Source organism: Aphelocoma coerulescens, chromosome 3 (genome assembly GCF_041296385.1).
Source record: "Aphelocoma coerulescens isolate FSJ_1873_10779 chromosome 3, UR_Acoe_1.0, whole genome shotgun sequence".
In the NCBI taxonomy this organism is placed as follows: domain Eukaryota; kingdom Metazoa; phylum Chordata; class Aves; order Passeriformes; family Corvidae; genus Aphelocoma; species Aphelocoma coerulescens.
In genome coordinates, this window is record NC_091016.1 from 34,613,572 (window position 1) to 34,631,400 (window position 17,829).

General features: G+C 36.7%; 1 protein-coding gene across 3 annotated transcripts in view; it reads right to left on the bottom strand.

Annotated features, from left to right (window-relative positions):
* Nucleotides 1-17,829, bottom strand: part of BABAM2 (BRISC and BRCA1 A complex member 2) — a 161,941-nt gene that overhangs the window by 27,666 nt on the left and 116,446 nt on the right. For all 3 annotated transcript variants that reach the window (XM_069009799.1, XM_069009798.1, XM_069009800.1), the window contains exons 8-10: nt 9,302-9,401; nt 7,299-7,369; nt 5,754-5,836 (exon numbers count right to left, since the gene is read on the bottom strand). In XM_069009799.1, the coding sequence (XP_068865900.1) occupies nt 5,754-5,836; nt 7,299-7,369; nt 9,302-9,401 (254 nt within the window). The remainder of the gene's footprint in view (nt 1-5,753; nt 5,837-7,298; nt 7,370-9,301; nt 9,402-17,829) is intronic.

Below are 17,829 nucleotides of genomic sequence, written 5' to 3' on the forward strand. Positions count from 1 at the left end.
ACCAAGGTGTATTCCTTATTATTCCAAAATGAATTATATTTATCTATTTCATAAAAGGTATTCAGCAATTGCCTGTGTGTGCTATTGCCATGTCCCATATGGATTCTCAGAAAAAATTTATTTTGGTGACAATGTAATTGTTACTGCATAGAAAGAGGAAAGAGAGGGAAGAATGATTCAGAAAATGTTTCTTATATTGATGCAGCTCTTATTTCTAGAAGTTTCATATCTCTAATAATCCTGCGGTGTTGTGTATCATCCTGTTTCTTTTCTGAAAGCATTGCCTGTTATTGAACCCAGGACTCATCCAAGAGACCTCTGCTCATCATCTCCTTTCTGGACTGAAAAAAGATATTTGCTTTCTACTTGCTACTGTGAGCAATTTCGAACTTGCTGTATTTCCCACCTTTAAAGCAGTTCTCATCTTAGAGAAAAATTATCTGTGAGCTACCAAAGCATGTAAACACAAAGCAGACATGGAGTAAGAAGAATAAGCACCACAATCTGTACTCAAGTCCTGCCCCTGCCAATTAATTTTGTGACCTAATTACTTGTTTTCAAAAATTGAGTAGATAAAATAGGATTATATCCTTTTTCCATGTCAGGTACCCTTTCTGAGAATTTTAGTTATCTGTCATATAATTGGGCACATAGCAGTCATACTCTAGATATATATATCAAATAAGAAAAATCAACAATTCAGTTTTCTGAAAAGTGCAATCTTGTAAGAAGTTATTACAAAACCTTTCAGTCAATTTGTTAAAGTGCTTGTAGTTGCTGGAAGAACATCAATTAATGTCTGCAGCAATATACTACCGTTTTAAAAGTGTTGCAAATACATGTATTTCTCAGAAATTAAAAAAATAATATCCACACCAAAATGACATTTTAAAATACCTTGCCAGTCCACCCACATCAGGCCATCTATAAGATTCTTATAAAGCCTAATTGGTATCACAACTGTTGTTTCCAGTTTGTTTCTGTCCATACCAAGTTTTATGAATTGCCTGCTGCCCATTCTCCCTTTTTCTGCAATTACAAATAAGAACCTACAACTAGCTTATACTGAGTGACATGAAAACAAAATGAACACAGAGAAACAGAAAAACAGGAAAAGAAAACCACTTTTCAGGCTCACTTGCATCCATTATGAATACCTAGATAAAAAACCACCTCATTTGGCTCATGTACAACTAAATACCCAAGGTGGAATCAGAGGAACAAAATGTTTCAAGTACTCTTAGTGTCAAAAAGTAAAATTACCAGCTTTCAATAAAAATTTCCAACTAAATCTACCTGGCAGTATCCCTTAGAAATAAAGGAGAAAAATACGCCATGGAGAAAAATGATCAGCAGAAGACTCGTTAATTTTCCAAATGCTACAATTCAGTCCTGTGATTAGCCCCTGTCTAAGCCCATGCCTAGCTTAGTGCAGAACTGTGTGCCTGTGACTCAGGCTACTTTTCCATCACACTGCCTGATCCACAGCACTGCAGTGTACCTGCAGTTTTCATTGACTTCAGTAAGCAAGACACACTTCACCACACAGGAAATGTCACAGAGAGTGCTTTGCTTTGAGTGATTGAAACAATGTACAAAGTTTTGAAGAAACCCTGTCAGCTGAGGGTGTATTTTGCTGTAGGCAGAACATGCTCTCAGAAACTCTCAAGACAAGATTCAAAGAAATACATGGAACCAACTAAAAGTACTGAGTCAGAGGAGAAGACTGCCAAAAAAAGGACACTTCTCTGCTTACTCCCAGGAGTGAGATCCAAATAGCTTTTGACTTTCTCCAGCCACTTTTAAATCACTGGGGCTGATCCTCAGTTTCTCATTTAATAATGAAATGACAGAATGAAATGAAATATAATATTTGCAGACTGTTTTGATCAGCATTGAACTTCTCATTCTAGACTCTTGAAATATTTGTTTTGTTATGCTTGGCATTTCTACTGAACTATCCTGCTTTCCTGACAGGACCAGATACCACCTCGTTATCCACATGGTCATGATCTCTTTTACCTTCTTTGTTTCTCAGAGTCATAAATTCCCATTTTCATTTAAGGAACAATGAGAAGAATAAAGAAACAGCACTATATAAGAAAGTCAAAACACCTCATTAGATAAAAGCTCACAGAAACAATATAATGTAAATATTCCACCCACTATTCGGCCTATTTTTTTAGGACATGGCTCAGGCAGACAAGGTTATTTTTCCATAACTTTTCTTGAAGAGACTGACAAAAGTGTGCAGACAGTAATATCCAAACAAGAGTGCATCAGAAGCTGGCCTTGATAACTTCCACCAAAAAAGCCTGAATCCAGAAGCACAAGTCCACCCAAAGCCTGATACTCATAAGGTATAGCCTCCTCTTAGCTAATTAATGCTGTAGGTCCCTTGCTGGCTTCTCTCTTCTGTTTCAAAACTTTCTTCATATTAAGATGCTGCCTGTTTCTGATCTATCACCTAACTGCACAGGCAAGTAAAAAGGGTGGACAAAAAGCTAGTTCAATTGGCATTCCCATAGCAAGAAGGATCATCAGTTAAACTCGAGCTTTTACATGACCAGCACTTTGGAACTCCTGGGTCAGTGGCATTATCCAACACAGAAACTGGAATCCCTTACAGTTAGCCAAGGTGACTTCCACCAAATGTTCCCACCAACTTCACCTTGACTGAGATCTGGAAATATAAATGCTGGCAGCCTTCAACATTCTCCATCCCCTGAAATATTGTTCAGTGAAACAAACCCTTTTTAGTTTAATGTTTGTCCTTTTCAAGACATCTTAAACAACCACTAACACAAGCAGTGTTTTGTTTACTACTGCAAACTGGTCCAGCTTCTGTCCATCTCCTTAGTGCTGATAACCTAAAAATCTTGCAAGATAAAAATCATCTTTGAAAAGCCCAAATACAGGTTGCTTCAGAGTTCTACTCTTGTGCTTAGACAAATAACACTATTTAATTCTTAATTATGCACAGATAATGTAACTTGTGTTTTTATCTAATATTGATCTGGTTATAGCATCAATGGCTGGACTCGATCTTAAAGGTATTTTCCAGCCTAAATGATACTATAATTTATATATGGCATAAATACATAGACTGTATACAGGAACAAGAATATGAGGAAATATCTGTCTCCAAAAACTAATCACAGCTGATTTATAAACAAGAAGAGAAAGTCTATTGAAAAGTGAGCAGTCTACTGAAGTTTACTTACAAAGCTTCATACTGAGACTTACTCATAAACAGTATCAGTATCAAAAGCAGTAAGCCTGATTAACGATTTCCTTTCCCATGTGGATGCATGAACTTCTCTAAATGTTTATTTCTTCTGTCTTGTATTTGAAAGCACTTGATTAATTCTTAAAACTAAACCACTGAAGAAACAGTTCCTTTACTAGTCTTTGATCTAATATAATAACTCCACCAGCTTCATTAGTCTAATGATTAGGTTTGCAACTAGGTAGCTCCTTGGTGTTTTAAGGTAGAGTGGGTAGACTCTGCTCTCCCTTCTGTAACTACAGCACCAGTCTTTTTTTTAGCATGTGAAATTGTTCTAAGGCTATTTGGCTTTGGCAATTCAGAACTATTTTTGTGTTTCCCTCCTCTTTAACCCACTTTACTCAATAAAACTATTCTGAATAATTTCAATTTCTAATGTTTTTTGTTTCCTAGTGTCTGAACAAGTTTGTAACTCTCAATGCAAACAGTTACAAAACAATGCCAAAGTTACTTTTGAAACCTCTGAATCCATTTTCTAAAGTAAATATGACTCATGTTAGTATTTATAAATCTCACAATTTCAAACCTAAAATTTTAACCAAAATTTAGATGCCAATAAAATTTACTATGCTTCCTTTCATTTTTTTTGCCACAGTGCTTGCTGTATACTGACCTATTTATTCTCCTCTGAATACTTTATCTACATACTGTAGTAAATATATAAAGTAGAACAGTTTTCAACTTATTGCTATCTCTTCCAGACATTTTATTAGATGCTTGCTAAATATTCAGCCATAATATGCATAGTTATGTCAGTGGTTAGGAGATGAAAGCCTACATTACTTCACTCAGGAAATGAAGTGCAGGTTTCGGTCCCTTCATTGCAATATCCTTCAGTGCATGAAACAGAAATGCTTTTGCAGTGAATTGTTCAACAAGTGAGTGATGCAATGGCATACACAGCTAAGCCACTGTATGATTTCTAAGGCCACAGGGTTAATACATAGTGATAAACTATTCAGTTATAATTGTAGCTTTCGTGCCAGTTTAATTGAATACTATGAATATTACACAGTTAAAACCTGCTCTGTTATTTAGCAGAAATTTGAATTTTGATTCCCCTGAAATCTAAGTGATTCAACTTATATTGTATTAAGGTATATTATCCCACAGCACAAATCAAATCCACAGGAATTTTAACACTGATTAAATTAATCCAAATATGTGGGGGAGTAAGAAAGGTAGGAAATCTTCAAGAAGGCTGTACATAAAGAAGTGTCATCTCATAGACGGTAAGTGTCCAGTGACCAGTTCTCAATTGTAGTTGAAATATAAGTAAAGACTTCATGAGGATAATATTCCCAAAGACACCACTTTAATTCTCTTTTCTTCCCCCAACGGAAATCATAATAATATGACAGAAGTGTTTTAATTTCAGGTTTGAGTTTTCTAGACCTCTTAAGGTCATTAAGATATGGTAAGGTAATCTTAGGTGATGTAAGGAAAGGGATTAGTGAGACCATTTTTTATGATCTCCAATACAACACAGGGTGAAAGACTGCTCTGAACAACAGCAATCCCAACTTCCTGCATTAAGAATTCTGGGAGAAATTTCTATGATGTCATTAAGACAGCATTACTTTCCACATGAAAAGCTAGGCCACAATAAAAAATTACGTAACATGGAAGACTCCAGTGCTAGAATGCTATCAAACACCAATGCTGCAGCTGCCCAGATTGCAATGTAATAATTTTAAACATAAATAAGAAGTGTAACCATCAAATCTAAAGAGTAACATGACCGAATTTCCCCAGATCAAAGTATCTTTGATACCTGTTTATTTCACCTTAACACAAGGAAAACAGAAACTGTAACTTCAGGCAGTATGTAAAAGGCAGTATCAAAGCCACATTTACTAAATTCCACAAGGAGTAATTCCTATATATTTAAATTAAGAATGTCTTTTTGATAGCAATGCAATGTTTATTTAAAAATTTTAAATGACAGCAAACCTAGCTACCTTGTTAGGACAGTTTTGCCTACACAGTTTCAGTCTAGGAATAACTTTTGCATCCTAATGACAATATGCTGTTGTTTCTTATGTAATATATTTTCTCTATGTTAAAATGTCTTTATAGTTGTTATCAATGCATTAATTCCTTACAGTTACAGATGATTTTAGGTATTCCTGGGTTGAGTATAATAACAACAGTCCTCATCACTGACACTTTTGAAAGGCCAAGTTACAACAGTGAACTTAATCTTCAGTCAAAATACCACAAAACATTCCCAGGACACTTTTGGCATTCTGTAAAGCCAACATTTCACTATTGGTCTGCATCGTCTCCCCTTCTCCAGATACAATTGAGATTTTGTGTTTTCTAAGTCACATCAAAAATAGATTAAGCACTGGATAAAAATAGCTAAAACTTTTAAATTGTTTCCTGTAATTGTATATTTTCCCTTTTGAACTTGTATCTTCAAGAGGATAGACATTTATGCCTGAGGCAAAGTGTTACTCACTGTGAACAAGGAAGCAAAAGTCTTTCCACATCAGCAACAGAGTAAGCTTTGTGAATCCTTCCGCATCATATTCCACCACACCACTATCAACAAAAAACCAACAAAAAAATGAATACCATTTTTATCTTCTAATACTGAATGATGAATATGTAAATTTTGTAATACAGGGATTTTTATTTTTGTTTGTTTGTTCAGAAACTTCCAGTATTTGCTTTATTAACAGTTACAATTTTCTAGCTAATTGTAAATTAGATTAAATTTTTAATCCTAGTAATCATCTTAATTATGCTGTGGTATTGGAGGTTTTTACTCAAAGACAGGCCATTTTCAGTTTAAAATATACTTTTAAATGAAAGGAGACCTGCTACCACATCTGCATCCTAAATTGATAAAAACTGTAGACACACAAATTCCCTGTATCTTACTCAAATTATTTATTATTTCTGTAGGAAGTGAGAGGGTAAAACTGGAAATAAGCAAGGTGAGAAGAGTTTAAATTTGAAAATTGGAAAGAGTATATATAAAAAAATACAAAACATGAGATCATAACAAAAAATTCCATACAGAACACTTGTTTGATAGATGGATTGAAAGTTTCAACCATCAGAAGCTGGTATTCTCTAAGTCTCAAACAGTACCAGAACTCATGAACCACAATGCAGATGTCCTATAATCGTAGGCACACACCTGGCCATTTCTAGAATGTAGTTTTCTCAGAAGAAAAGGAAATATCTTGTCTTGATAAAGACTGAGCTTGCACTGACTGTCTACTCATATGTCCAGTCCAAGTCATTGTTACCTACTTATCGTTGTATTAAATTTGGGGGCATGCTAGAAGTCACCTGTTTTCCTAGCCTTTGAAAGGCTCCCAAATATCCATGTCACTGGCATCACTTGGAAGCAGAAACCCCTCGTCATGATTTGCTAAAGGCTTGGACTCCAGCTCGAGTCAGAATTTCGGCAGGAAACCAAAGTGCTAACCTTTCACAGTGCCAAGGAAGCCCTGATTAATTGATTTCTGAAGCTAATTTGTCATCATGCCTGGCCACGGACCTTTCATCTGCAGGAATGCAACATGACCCAAGAGCCTCTTCTCTTGAGAGACAAAATACTGGTTGGTGGTGGGAACAGCTGGTGTCCCAGTTCTGCCTTTACTCTGAGCAGTGGTTTCTGGCTCTTGCAAGGCTTGGAACCGTACCTGCTTCCCCATTCTCCCACCTCAGTCACTGCCTATTAGTGTAAGACCCCTCCAGTAATTTATTCAGAAACGAACACACTTCTTCTGCACAAGGAGAAAATCCCTTCTGTCCCCTTCCCATCATCACCTATTTTCTAGAAAAATCAGATTGGCAACTGGCACAGAAGTGAAATAATGCTGAACTACATTCCAGTACTGCTACAGAGAGACAATCTATACACATCATTCTGTGGAAAATGACTAGATTTCATCTTATCCAGTGGACAGCAGCCACACAACCACAAACCACGAGTAGAAAATGAGTTTCCCCCACGCTACAGAAAAAAATGGATCAAAAGAAAACTTACGTTCCAAAGTGACTCAGGAAAGCTGCAATGTACTCTCTTCTCTTATGGTATCCCTGAATAACATACTGTACCTTAAAAAAGAAAGAAAACAAATCCAGAGATATAAAAAGATTAAAAACGCAAAAGCCCAGTTTGTCATGCATTTCTTGTTAAGGAAGATTTATGTTTTACATGGTAGTAGCTCTGAATCCTACATTTAGCATGATTTCCCTAAAGAATCCTAAAATGCCTTTAAAACAAACTCTGGATCTTGCACACAGAATATCTTGTAAAGAAATCTCTTCGGTCACTTCTGAGTGAAACTCAGTCTTTCACAATAGATTGAAGCACTGTTTAACCACACAAGACAAAGACTGGAAGAAAGAAATGCTCAGCCTTGCCTTACTGAAGTTTGAGTGGAAAGCTGTGATAGGCAAATCAGTTATCTGAACTGACAGCAGGCTAAGTGTCAAAATAACATTCTGCTTATAAAAGAGAAGTAAATATCAAATATCTTTCACAACTGATCATTGGTGGTTTCTGAAGACTGCACCTCCAACAAAATCTTCTGAACACTAAGCTCTTTCACTGGTTTCATGCTGACTCAGGGAGCCACCTACTCAACTGTGAACATCAATTTCTGAGGCATTCTGGGTTTTGAAAGAATTCCATCCTGGCACAGACAAAATCCAACAATGCTAAATTTGGAGACTTAAGGCAAAATTCTCCTCACACCATGTATGCTTTTTTTGTTGATTTGCATGGCATTATTTAGGAGAACAGTGTGAGCAGGGTTTGACCCATAACAGAAACAATGCATGTGTCATCGGGCTGCAAGGACATCTGGTTTACAACTGGTGACTTGGAAGTACTTATGGTATCACTATATGTGATTCCCTGTGTAAATTCCTTTGATTTCCAGAACAAAACCTAGCATTTTAGGAACCTTTTTTCCCCCACTGAAAAGAACAGGAAGAGTATTTTCTTGGCTATGGCAATACTAGAATTCCTTGGCTGGCAAATGCTTTCCTAAAATTACTGAAAAAGTCTTGACACAACCATTGCTGAGAGCTGTCTTGTATAACTTAAATTCTGTTTATAAATTGAAACATTTTATTTTATAAAACACTGTGATTATTTTGAAGGCTTTGTGTAGGATCTGAAATGTTATTTTGGGAGGAGGAAAACATACGATAAGTTTGCTTAAGTGACTTGTTTAAGAAAGGATAAAAACAGTACTGTGTACTTGCAGATTTTAAAAAGAGAAAGTAATTTTAACAGAAAACCACAACAAAAACAACTCTAATGATGGACTCCAGCAAAATTATGGAAATACTATCTGAAGAACTTTTTCTAAAGGATAAAATTCTTTTCTTCATTTAGACAATTGAAGGTAAAAATAATATACAAATAGGAAGTCTGTAATACGTAAATTTCTAGATGTTGACCCCTAAGCCTTCTTTTGAAAATTACAATTAAATAATGGAGAAACTTTCAAAATACTATAATCATTCTTTTTTGTTCAAACAGTAAGCTAACTGGAACACAACCTTTTCAGCAACCTTAAGTAGCTATTACTGTATAAACATCCAAAGAAACTGCTGATTCAGTTCATCTGGAGGAAACATCTGAGAAGAAAAATCACGGAAAGTACTCAAAACCTACAATAATGACTGGGGTATGAGAACTTGCAACTAGAAAAATAATATGCAAACTACATATCTGTATTTACTAAAAACTAGTATACTACAATGAGTGTTGTACAATACAGTAACATTTTATCCTAAATCATAACATGTGGCACTAAGAAAAAAACTGCTCCAGGATCTGATCCGAAACTCACTTGTTTACCTAAAGGAGTCTTCTATTCAATGTTGTGCTTAGGTGCTCAGCTCTTACCAAGAAAGTGTAGCTCAGCCTAAGTATGCCTTGCTTAAGAATACCTGGCAGAAGAATAATGTCGTCTGTGGAAATGCAGTACAGTGCATAAAGGAGAGGAAAACTGATTGTCTCTAGCAGCTTACCTTGTTTGTTAGCAGCTGGCATACTTGGGGTACATAGTCGATGAGACAACCTCCACCGGGAAAGGCTGGGATGTGAAGGGCAGATGATCCTCCAAGGGCACTAGAGAAAGAAGTTAATTTAACAGTATGTTACATGTACAGTCCCTGGGATTTGAAAATTATTTCTACATAGTCCTCTTTCCCTATGCTTAAAGTCAGAGGGCCACGAGGAAGTGCATTTTATGCTGTGGTGATAATAAAAAGTACTGAGTGGTACCATCTATAAAAATAGGTTATACCATGACCCACTGTAAATGAACCACTTAAACCAAGAGTATCACTAATGCAAAACATTCTCTCAGGAAATAGCTTTTTATTGTGAACAGTTCTGTTTCTTAGTCCTCATCAGTAAGATGTGGAGTACTGTAGTTCAAAAATCTTGTTAGTGGGGCAGGAGAGGACTTGAAGTTCTCAGCTATTCCAAAAACCACCTTCAGTCAAACCAGCTACGAATAATCAAAATAATTGGGACTGAGGAGTAATAAACAGCCAGATGTAAATATCAATCACATCATCTACTCCAGTTTTGGACTTCCCAATAGAACACAGATGTTAACCTACTAAATCAAGGGGGTAGTGGGTCAGAAAGATTACCAGGTACATGATGATGTAAGGAGGATGCTGAAAGAAATGGGTTTGCTCAGTCTTCAGAGAACACTGCAGAGAGGGGATACTGAGGAGGGAAGTTGAAGGCATATTGAAGCCTTCAATTATTTAATGGAAAATTATAGAGACAATGGAGTCAGAGGTTTCTCTGAAGTGGGGCTCAGTGGTGCTCTGTCCTCAGAGCTGCTCAAAGCTCAGCTGAACAACTGGCACGAGTTGCCTGCCTCTGAGCAATGGCTTGGCCAGATAAGCCTCTTCTTGCCAATCTACATTGGTTTATGATTATATTCCATGATTCTGTGATTTTGTTCATCCCCAGTAGGAAATAATAAAAACAAGGATATTAATTCTGTCCATGAACATACTGGATATCTGAACGGTAGGAATCCACAGAAATAAGGTAACTTCAGAGACGTATTTAGGCAGCTTAACCATTTGCCTTTATCAAAGGGCAGAAGACTGAAGCACACCTGCTATTACTCAGGATAATGGCTTCTTTGGTGTGGAAAGATCTAACACTTATTTAAATCAGGCTGTATAAGGCAACAACTAGGTAAAGTCCATGCTACTTCCTTCTAGCAGTACTGACCTAAATCTTTCTTTATAGTCCCTTACTAAATCAAAGTTTGCATTACACACTGTGGATTACATCATTCACTAACAATCCAGAACCATCTTGGACACCATTAAAAAGCTTCAAGAGCTACGTTACTTTGTGTGGCCTCCTGTTTACATGCTGTTTCCATGACAAATTACACTGGCTAGAAAAATAAGTTCTCTGCAAAATAAGGCTCTTACTCTCCAACGGGATCTGGCCTTTTATTTTCCTCAGTACTTGATAAGAAATCACTTTGGTAGGTATAAAGTCTACAGTCATACATCCCTTTGAAGGAACAGAGCCTACATAAATCAAAAAAATCCCAAACTCATAATGAGGTATATGGAAATCTGCTACTCAGGCAAAACAGTCTGGGTTTAGCAGACTGTTCACCACATGGAACAGCTCTGCAGGTCTGGATTTTGCATATGCAATGATGAAAAAAGAAGCCTTGAGTACACCACAGCTACATAAAAACACAAACAAACTTTTCCAGCAGAAGTAAGACTTCAATGGGATTTTTTAAACAGAATTCAGTTTTCTTGCTGCTACCCCCTTACTAAAATTACTCACATGAGAATATAATTTTGCAACTTGTGGATGGTTGAAAGCAGTGAAGTGTGACTATGAGATGATTAGAAAGTTGGAACATTTCTGAAACAGTAGTTTGTTCTTACAAAATTGAAAACATAGGGGGTCCATTCATTTCTAACATTGGAGAATGGAAGACTTGTCCCTCCTCGTATGTTACAAGTGGGTTGTGAACCTTATTTTAAGATCTTGACTTTCCGTTTATTAAAGTCCTTAAATATTATGTAAATTTATCCACAAAAGCCTCCAATCTCATACACAGAGCAACTGGTACTGTCCATTTTGCATCCTGCCTTGCCTCATCTGACACCAAGTCCAAGTTCCCTTGCAGTATGGACATACCACTGAAAATGCTCAGATGACTGCTACAGGAATTACAGGCTTCTCTCTCAGTTACAATAGCAGGTATGGAATTAAGAGGCATCTCTAACAGACTACACATGCAAAAAAAATCTTCCACTCCTACATCATCAGCTTATAATATATCTTCCAGATTGAATTATTATGATTTGTGAGCAAGGGTTTCCCATTTTACCTGTATCCATCTCTCGAAAGTAGCCATCCCGTAAAAATGTGTTGACATAAACGGAAATCCAGCCCTTTTCAAATGAAAAACAGATTGCTAAAAGGTGTGGTTTCTGAGAAAGAGGTCCCTCCACAGAAAGAAGGCTGGAATTTCTAGTATAATTATCCTCTGAAAACAGAATAAAGCTACACAATATGTAATTTATGTTCTGTAGAAACAATTATGGGTAGGGAGAATTAAGAGTGGACAGGCTTCTTTGTTCCCTCTATTGTGTCTGCTTATTAAATATTTTAATAAAATACTGCATTTGCACAGGACCTTGCCTCTGACCATCTCAAAACTGTCTATAAACATTTAGTAATTAAGATTAATCTGCTTTATTAAACTGATATTTACCTTTTATTTTTAAACACGTAAAGAAGCTATTGCTCAGAGTTTGATTCGACTATGCTGTACTACAATGTCTCTGTCATGTTAAAGGAACATATTTGCAGTACCTCACAACCCTGAGACCAGGCAAGAGGCTGTAATAATTCATTTGACTTACAATAAACCTGTAAATGAAGAAAGAAGAGACTTACACAATGTCAAAGAAGGACCTGAAAAGGTTCAAAATGGAGACAATTAGGCAAGGGAATGTCATCATGCAGCTCAATATCTAAGGCTGCTTTTTGAGGTACCTCATAGTCCAAGCAAGAGAAAAAATGCCAAAGTGCTGTAAGAAGCCTTTTGGAGTCAAGGGCATTTCATTTGCCAGAGTATTTCACCAGCACAAGCTAAATATTGCTGTACATCAGATCTGCTTTCCAGATAGTTGGACCTCTTGGAGCATAGATCTTAAACACCTCTGTCTGCAATCGAGCTTTCCTTCTCAGTATCAGTGTTTTGCACACCTTACAAAAACCCCCCATGTTCATTTTATCAAGACAACAAAAAATGTTAAACAAAAACCATCAAGAAGTATGATGAGGAAGTTATTTGTTTTTAAACAAAGACAATTGATCCCCTACAGCTGCCAGAGTAAGGCTAGTATGAGCACAATCAATTGAATTGTATTTGATTTTCACACAGTTTTTTCCAATAAACTGCTACTTTTTAAGGGCTAGAATTCTAAGAGTCTGGTATTTTCTGTAATTTTAACAATTCACGAAGCAACAGTCTTAGGGGATGCTGTATCATTTGGACTAGTACCAGATGAAGATTAAATACATGGTAGATCTACCTGTCTCAGAGATAAGGTTGTACAAACATGCTGGAACAGAGACCTGTTGGCCTCAGAATTTTATTTGCTTGCTCTTACTCTAAACCTACTCAGCTCTGCAAACCAACTTCATACATCTCATTTCAAGACAGAGCAGAGACTCCTTTGCAGCAAGGCCCTGTCCTCCTGGGTTTCCAGAGTCAGACACAACATGGTTCTGATCCATGGTCTGTGAATTAAATTGGATTTTGTAAGGAACTTACTACTGAATTCAACAAGTGCAGCAGTCAGCCTGCATTAACAGAAGTTTTGTTCTGTGACATGTTGAAATACAAGTTCAGAAAGTGTAGCTGGAGTATGTTTACATTTCTGCTGTTGACTGATGCATTCCAAGTGACTTGCTCTGTCTCTCAATGGATCTATTTATTCAGGCCGACACACAAAATGCAAAATTCTTTCCCATTTTTCAATAATGTATAATTAATTAAAATGCCTTTCTCAAGAAATGATCCTCAAAAAATGGCATAGCATTAATCCACAATTTTAGAGAAGTGACTGTTTTTGTTCTTGAGTATTTATGTGCAAAGAAGCAGTTATTTACCCTTCCTTAAAAGCATCACTTCGTTAGAGAAGAACGGTACTTCCAAGGTTCAAGCTCATAAGACTGGGTGCTTTAGCAAGGCACACTTACAGGCATGTAGAGTGATGCTCTTACTCCCATCTCTACCCCCTTCCCTACAACTCTTGGGCCTGCCTAGTTCCCCTAAATTCTTTCTTTCACATCATCTCTTCCCTGCAATTCACTTTGCTTCCCTCTTTCTCCAAAGAGAAAAAAATGCAGGTTTCTCTAGATTGCTGGGAAACTTTTGAGCTAAGTCTGAAAAAGGAGGATTATTTCAGACTACCTCTACATCACAGTTTAAAAAGTTATGTGCTAACACAGGTTATGCTACTACATCTAAGGACCTGTGCACACATAATACAGTTTATGTTTTGTGCTCCCCGCCTTACCTGTTCCCATTCCCCGTTTCAAAAAATTGCATAAGCTTTTCTATGAAACAGGTATCACAAAAAAAGAACATCTACAGAAAAGTTACACTCTTATAAGAAGGTACCTTACCCAACAGGAGCTTAATTTTTTTTAGGGAGAGTAGAAAATGTGTTTTTGGGTAAGAAGGTCCAGAATTGTAAGAAGAATCATACTTATCCTGAATGCAGTGTGACATAGCATTAAAGAGCTTTATACCAGAAGAAAATGGTACATAATATTGACTACACTCAACATTTCTAACTCCAATATATTCTTTCTGCAAAACACACAGAAAATAGGGAAATGACAAGTTCAATGATTGTGAATGATGGAGTTACAGATTCGCCTAACTTTTAAAATGTAAACAATTTAAAAACTTGCCTCTGAATGGAAAGACCTTTTATAGGGGTTTAAAGTAACTGCGAGCTTTTCTCTCAGTGTGGCCAGTGTTAAAGCATTGTCAAATCTATGTACTAGTGATGGGAAGTAGACTTTAGACTTTATAGACTACAGCCTTTTATTTTACCAAGATACACCCTTTTTAACTCTCTGTAATACCTGCCGTATTTTGAAACTGAAGCACACTGCAGACCGACATGGGCATTTAAAGGGTTTATTACTCATGATGGCTTTATCCAAGAGTAGCCTCAAGCATGTGGAAAGAAATTCCCTTCTTTTTGCTCTTTTTTAGTATTTTGAGAGGCATGTTAAGGGCTTTGATCTCCTTCCCTGTTCTCTTTCTCCTTTGTTGCTGAAGTAAATAGTTGACTTTTTTTTCTTTTGCAGTTTCATCACTTTAGTACATTACACCATTTGGCACAAGAGACACAAGGAACCACATCAAATAAAAGCACGTGACCACAAAAGCTGCGTTACCAACCATGATCCCAGATTTGCTGTCAGTTTACCTTTTTTCAGACTTGCCTGACTGTAACCAAATCCCTCCTATCACACAAACAATGTGATGCTTGGCAGAACTCTTAGCATAGTGCTTCGATCAGCAACACAAAGCTTAGCAGTAAAATAACAGAACATTTGTACTGAAAAATTGGACAGTCTAGGTTGGAGACAGTATTTTCTTCCCTTTCTTGTAATAGCCCATTTAAGGCAAACATAATTAACATATTGCTTGTCCACTCAAATCTATCACAAAGGGAAGTGTGTCCAAAAAAATTTCCATTATATTTTTAAAGAAACAACTTTTACTTAGAATGACTTGTACTTCAAGACTAGTAAAACAGAAATGTATGCTTTCAGCTAAGAGATACAATCTGAGGCATCTATATTATTCAGTATACAGGAAAAAAACCCAAACAATCACAAATAGACCTAGAGGGAAAACTATGCCAAATCTACTTATCTGAAGAAAGAATCCTGGTCAAACTCAGACTCAGCATCTGTCCATTAGAGCTGAAAGGATGATACCATCTTTTTTTCCTTGACCTACTAGAGGTTCAGAGTAAATACCTCTGAGCTTGTCCTGACTAGTGACTGGAAAAAAATAAGAAATAATCACTGTAAAGAGCAAATACTAAAACCAGAATATATTCTAGTTTCACAGAATGTGCAGAAAACTGCAAGTCAGACTTACTGAGCTTTATTTCAGTTCTTCCGCTGACTCTGTATGTTCTAGCATTTTATCTCAACCATTCTGCTTCTCTGCTTGCCCACCTATAATGTTCAGATGCTTATACTGAAGTACACAGGAATTTAATAATATTCATAAAATAGTACAAAAACTGTGGGATGAAGTCATCTGTAAGTGCTAATAAATATTATGTTTGGGTTATTCCAACTTCTGTATTTTGCTGCAGGTAAAATTGTAAGAAAGAAGCAGATGTCTATAATGTATTAGCCATTTTAGACAAAGTGGTTATACTTATGCATTAAGTGTACAGATTCTAGGTTCTAGCAGACTTCAATCTACCAGACTTACATGCAAACCATAGCTAGAGTGATTCAATCCTGAAAGATTTATGGGGATAAGAGCTTTGTCCTCAGGATTCTACTCCTTCTCAAAGAAAGTAACTCAAGAAGCATGAGATTAATAGATGGTTAGTCCTATAATTACATTAGAATATGTTTCTTTTCATCCCTTCACTGACAGTACTCAAACCTGGAGGGAGAAAGAACAGATACTCTTGCAGTATCAAGTTTTTCTTACTGCTATATGATAGCATAAAAATTTGAAAATATTAGTATTTCCTCTGTATTTGATAAATCAGGACTGAAAGGATTTTTCCCTTGCTTAATGGGTCTTTACACACAGAAAGTTTCTGCATAAAGGGGACTGCCAGATTTCTACTGATGTGTTGTGTAAGTGAACACCTGGGCTGCCAGTGCTGGAAAAGGGAGTTCTTCACCATCCTCACATTTCACATCCTCTGAAGAAACACCACCACGGGAGGGCAACACTTATTACCCAGCTGATGGGACACTTGAAGTCACACAGTGGTACCACAGGGCATACAAGCACTCTGCCTACAACAAGCACCACACTGCTTTCCTCTCTGGGTGACAGGACCCACTTGTGTAAACTGACCTGTGGCTAACAGCAGACAGCTGGGCAGGCAGGCAGCCCAGCACAACAGATTGCCCTCTGGCACCTCCATCAGACCTCAAGGCACAAACCTGAGGAGAAGTCCAAGCTAGCCAACAGAAATTATCAGAGAAGCTTCAAAGTGTACAGGTTAACTTAACTGGTGTCAACAATATCGCTCTATAGAACAGTATAAAATTATGGTCACTTATTCATTCTGACAACACGAAACAAAAGCGAAAAGCATAAAAGCAACATATTTCAAACTGTTTCAAAGTACTAATATAGAATTGTTTCTCATAATACACTACTATCAGGTTCAAAAAGAAAATATGAAAAGTTCCACAGGCTATAAAAAGAATGTGATTTTCTTTAAGGCTAAAACTTTCTGACAAATGCTGCTTTTGTGATGCAACTTACTGAACTGATGCCGCCCTTATTTTTTCTGCAAAAAAATCACCAATAGCAACGTGTATTGCAAAAGTACTGTACTTAGTTGGGGCAGATAATAATGAGAACCCATAACAAATGACAGAAGAACTGAATTTAGAGACTCTTCTTACGCTACCAAAAGAAGATCTTTGGTGTATCCTTCGCCCTCCCCCTCAAAAGGTACTGCTTACTAGTATTAATTCCAATTAATAATATTAATTTTTTTTTTACTAAATAATAGTTTATTAAAGAATATTTACAGGAAACAGATATAAGAAGCCCTGAATCAGTTGCAAATGCCTCACAGTTTAAACAGGAGGGCATGGTTCCTGTCCCTAAGAACTTTCACAGTCCAGTACTTCAGGCTACACTGCAGAGAGAGGAATTGAATGAGAGGGTAGGAAGCACATACATTGCAGAAAGGAGACTTAAATAATTTCCAAAGCATTTTGCTTATTTCTTAAAGGTTGGAAACAAATTAAGAGAAACCTGAGTGAGAAGTAAAGAAACGTCAGAAAAGATTTTCACAGAGAATTAGATGCAATAAGGAAATAACAGCAAATGAAACTCCCAAACAACCAGGAAAAGTTGTAAGAAAGAAACCCAGAAAAATAGAGCAGCAGCAAACACCACTGAACAGAAAAAGTAGATAAGATAAGCAACATGGGCAGATAAGTAAATAAAGAGAGCACTGTGCAGTCCTGTTTTGTTTTCATTTCCACAGAAGTTGAAAACTGTATAAATGAAGATTAAAGAAATTAATTAAGATGCCAAGAGAAAGACCACGTAGCCTAACCTCCTTAATTTTCTTCTGTATGGATCTCAGAAAGAAAAGCAAATGTGAAAGGGGCTGGAGACTTGTCACAACTATGACAAAACAAGATTTGGCTGAAGAAAAAGTCAACTGTAACTGAATTGTAAAACTTTTCCATCCTGCACTGGTTTGAGATGGCAACATAAACCCAG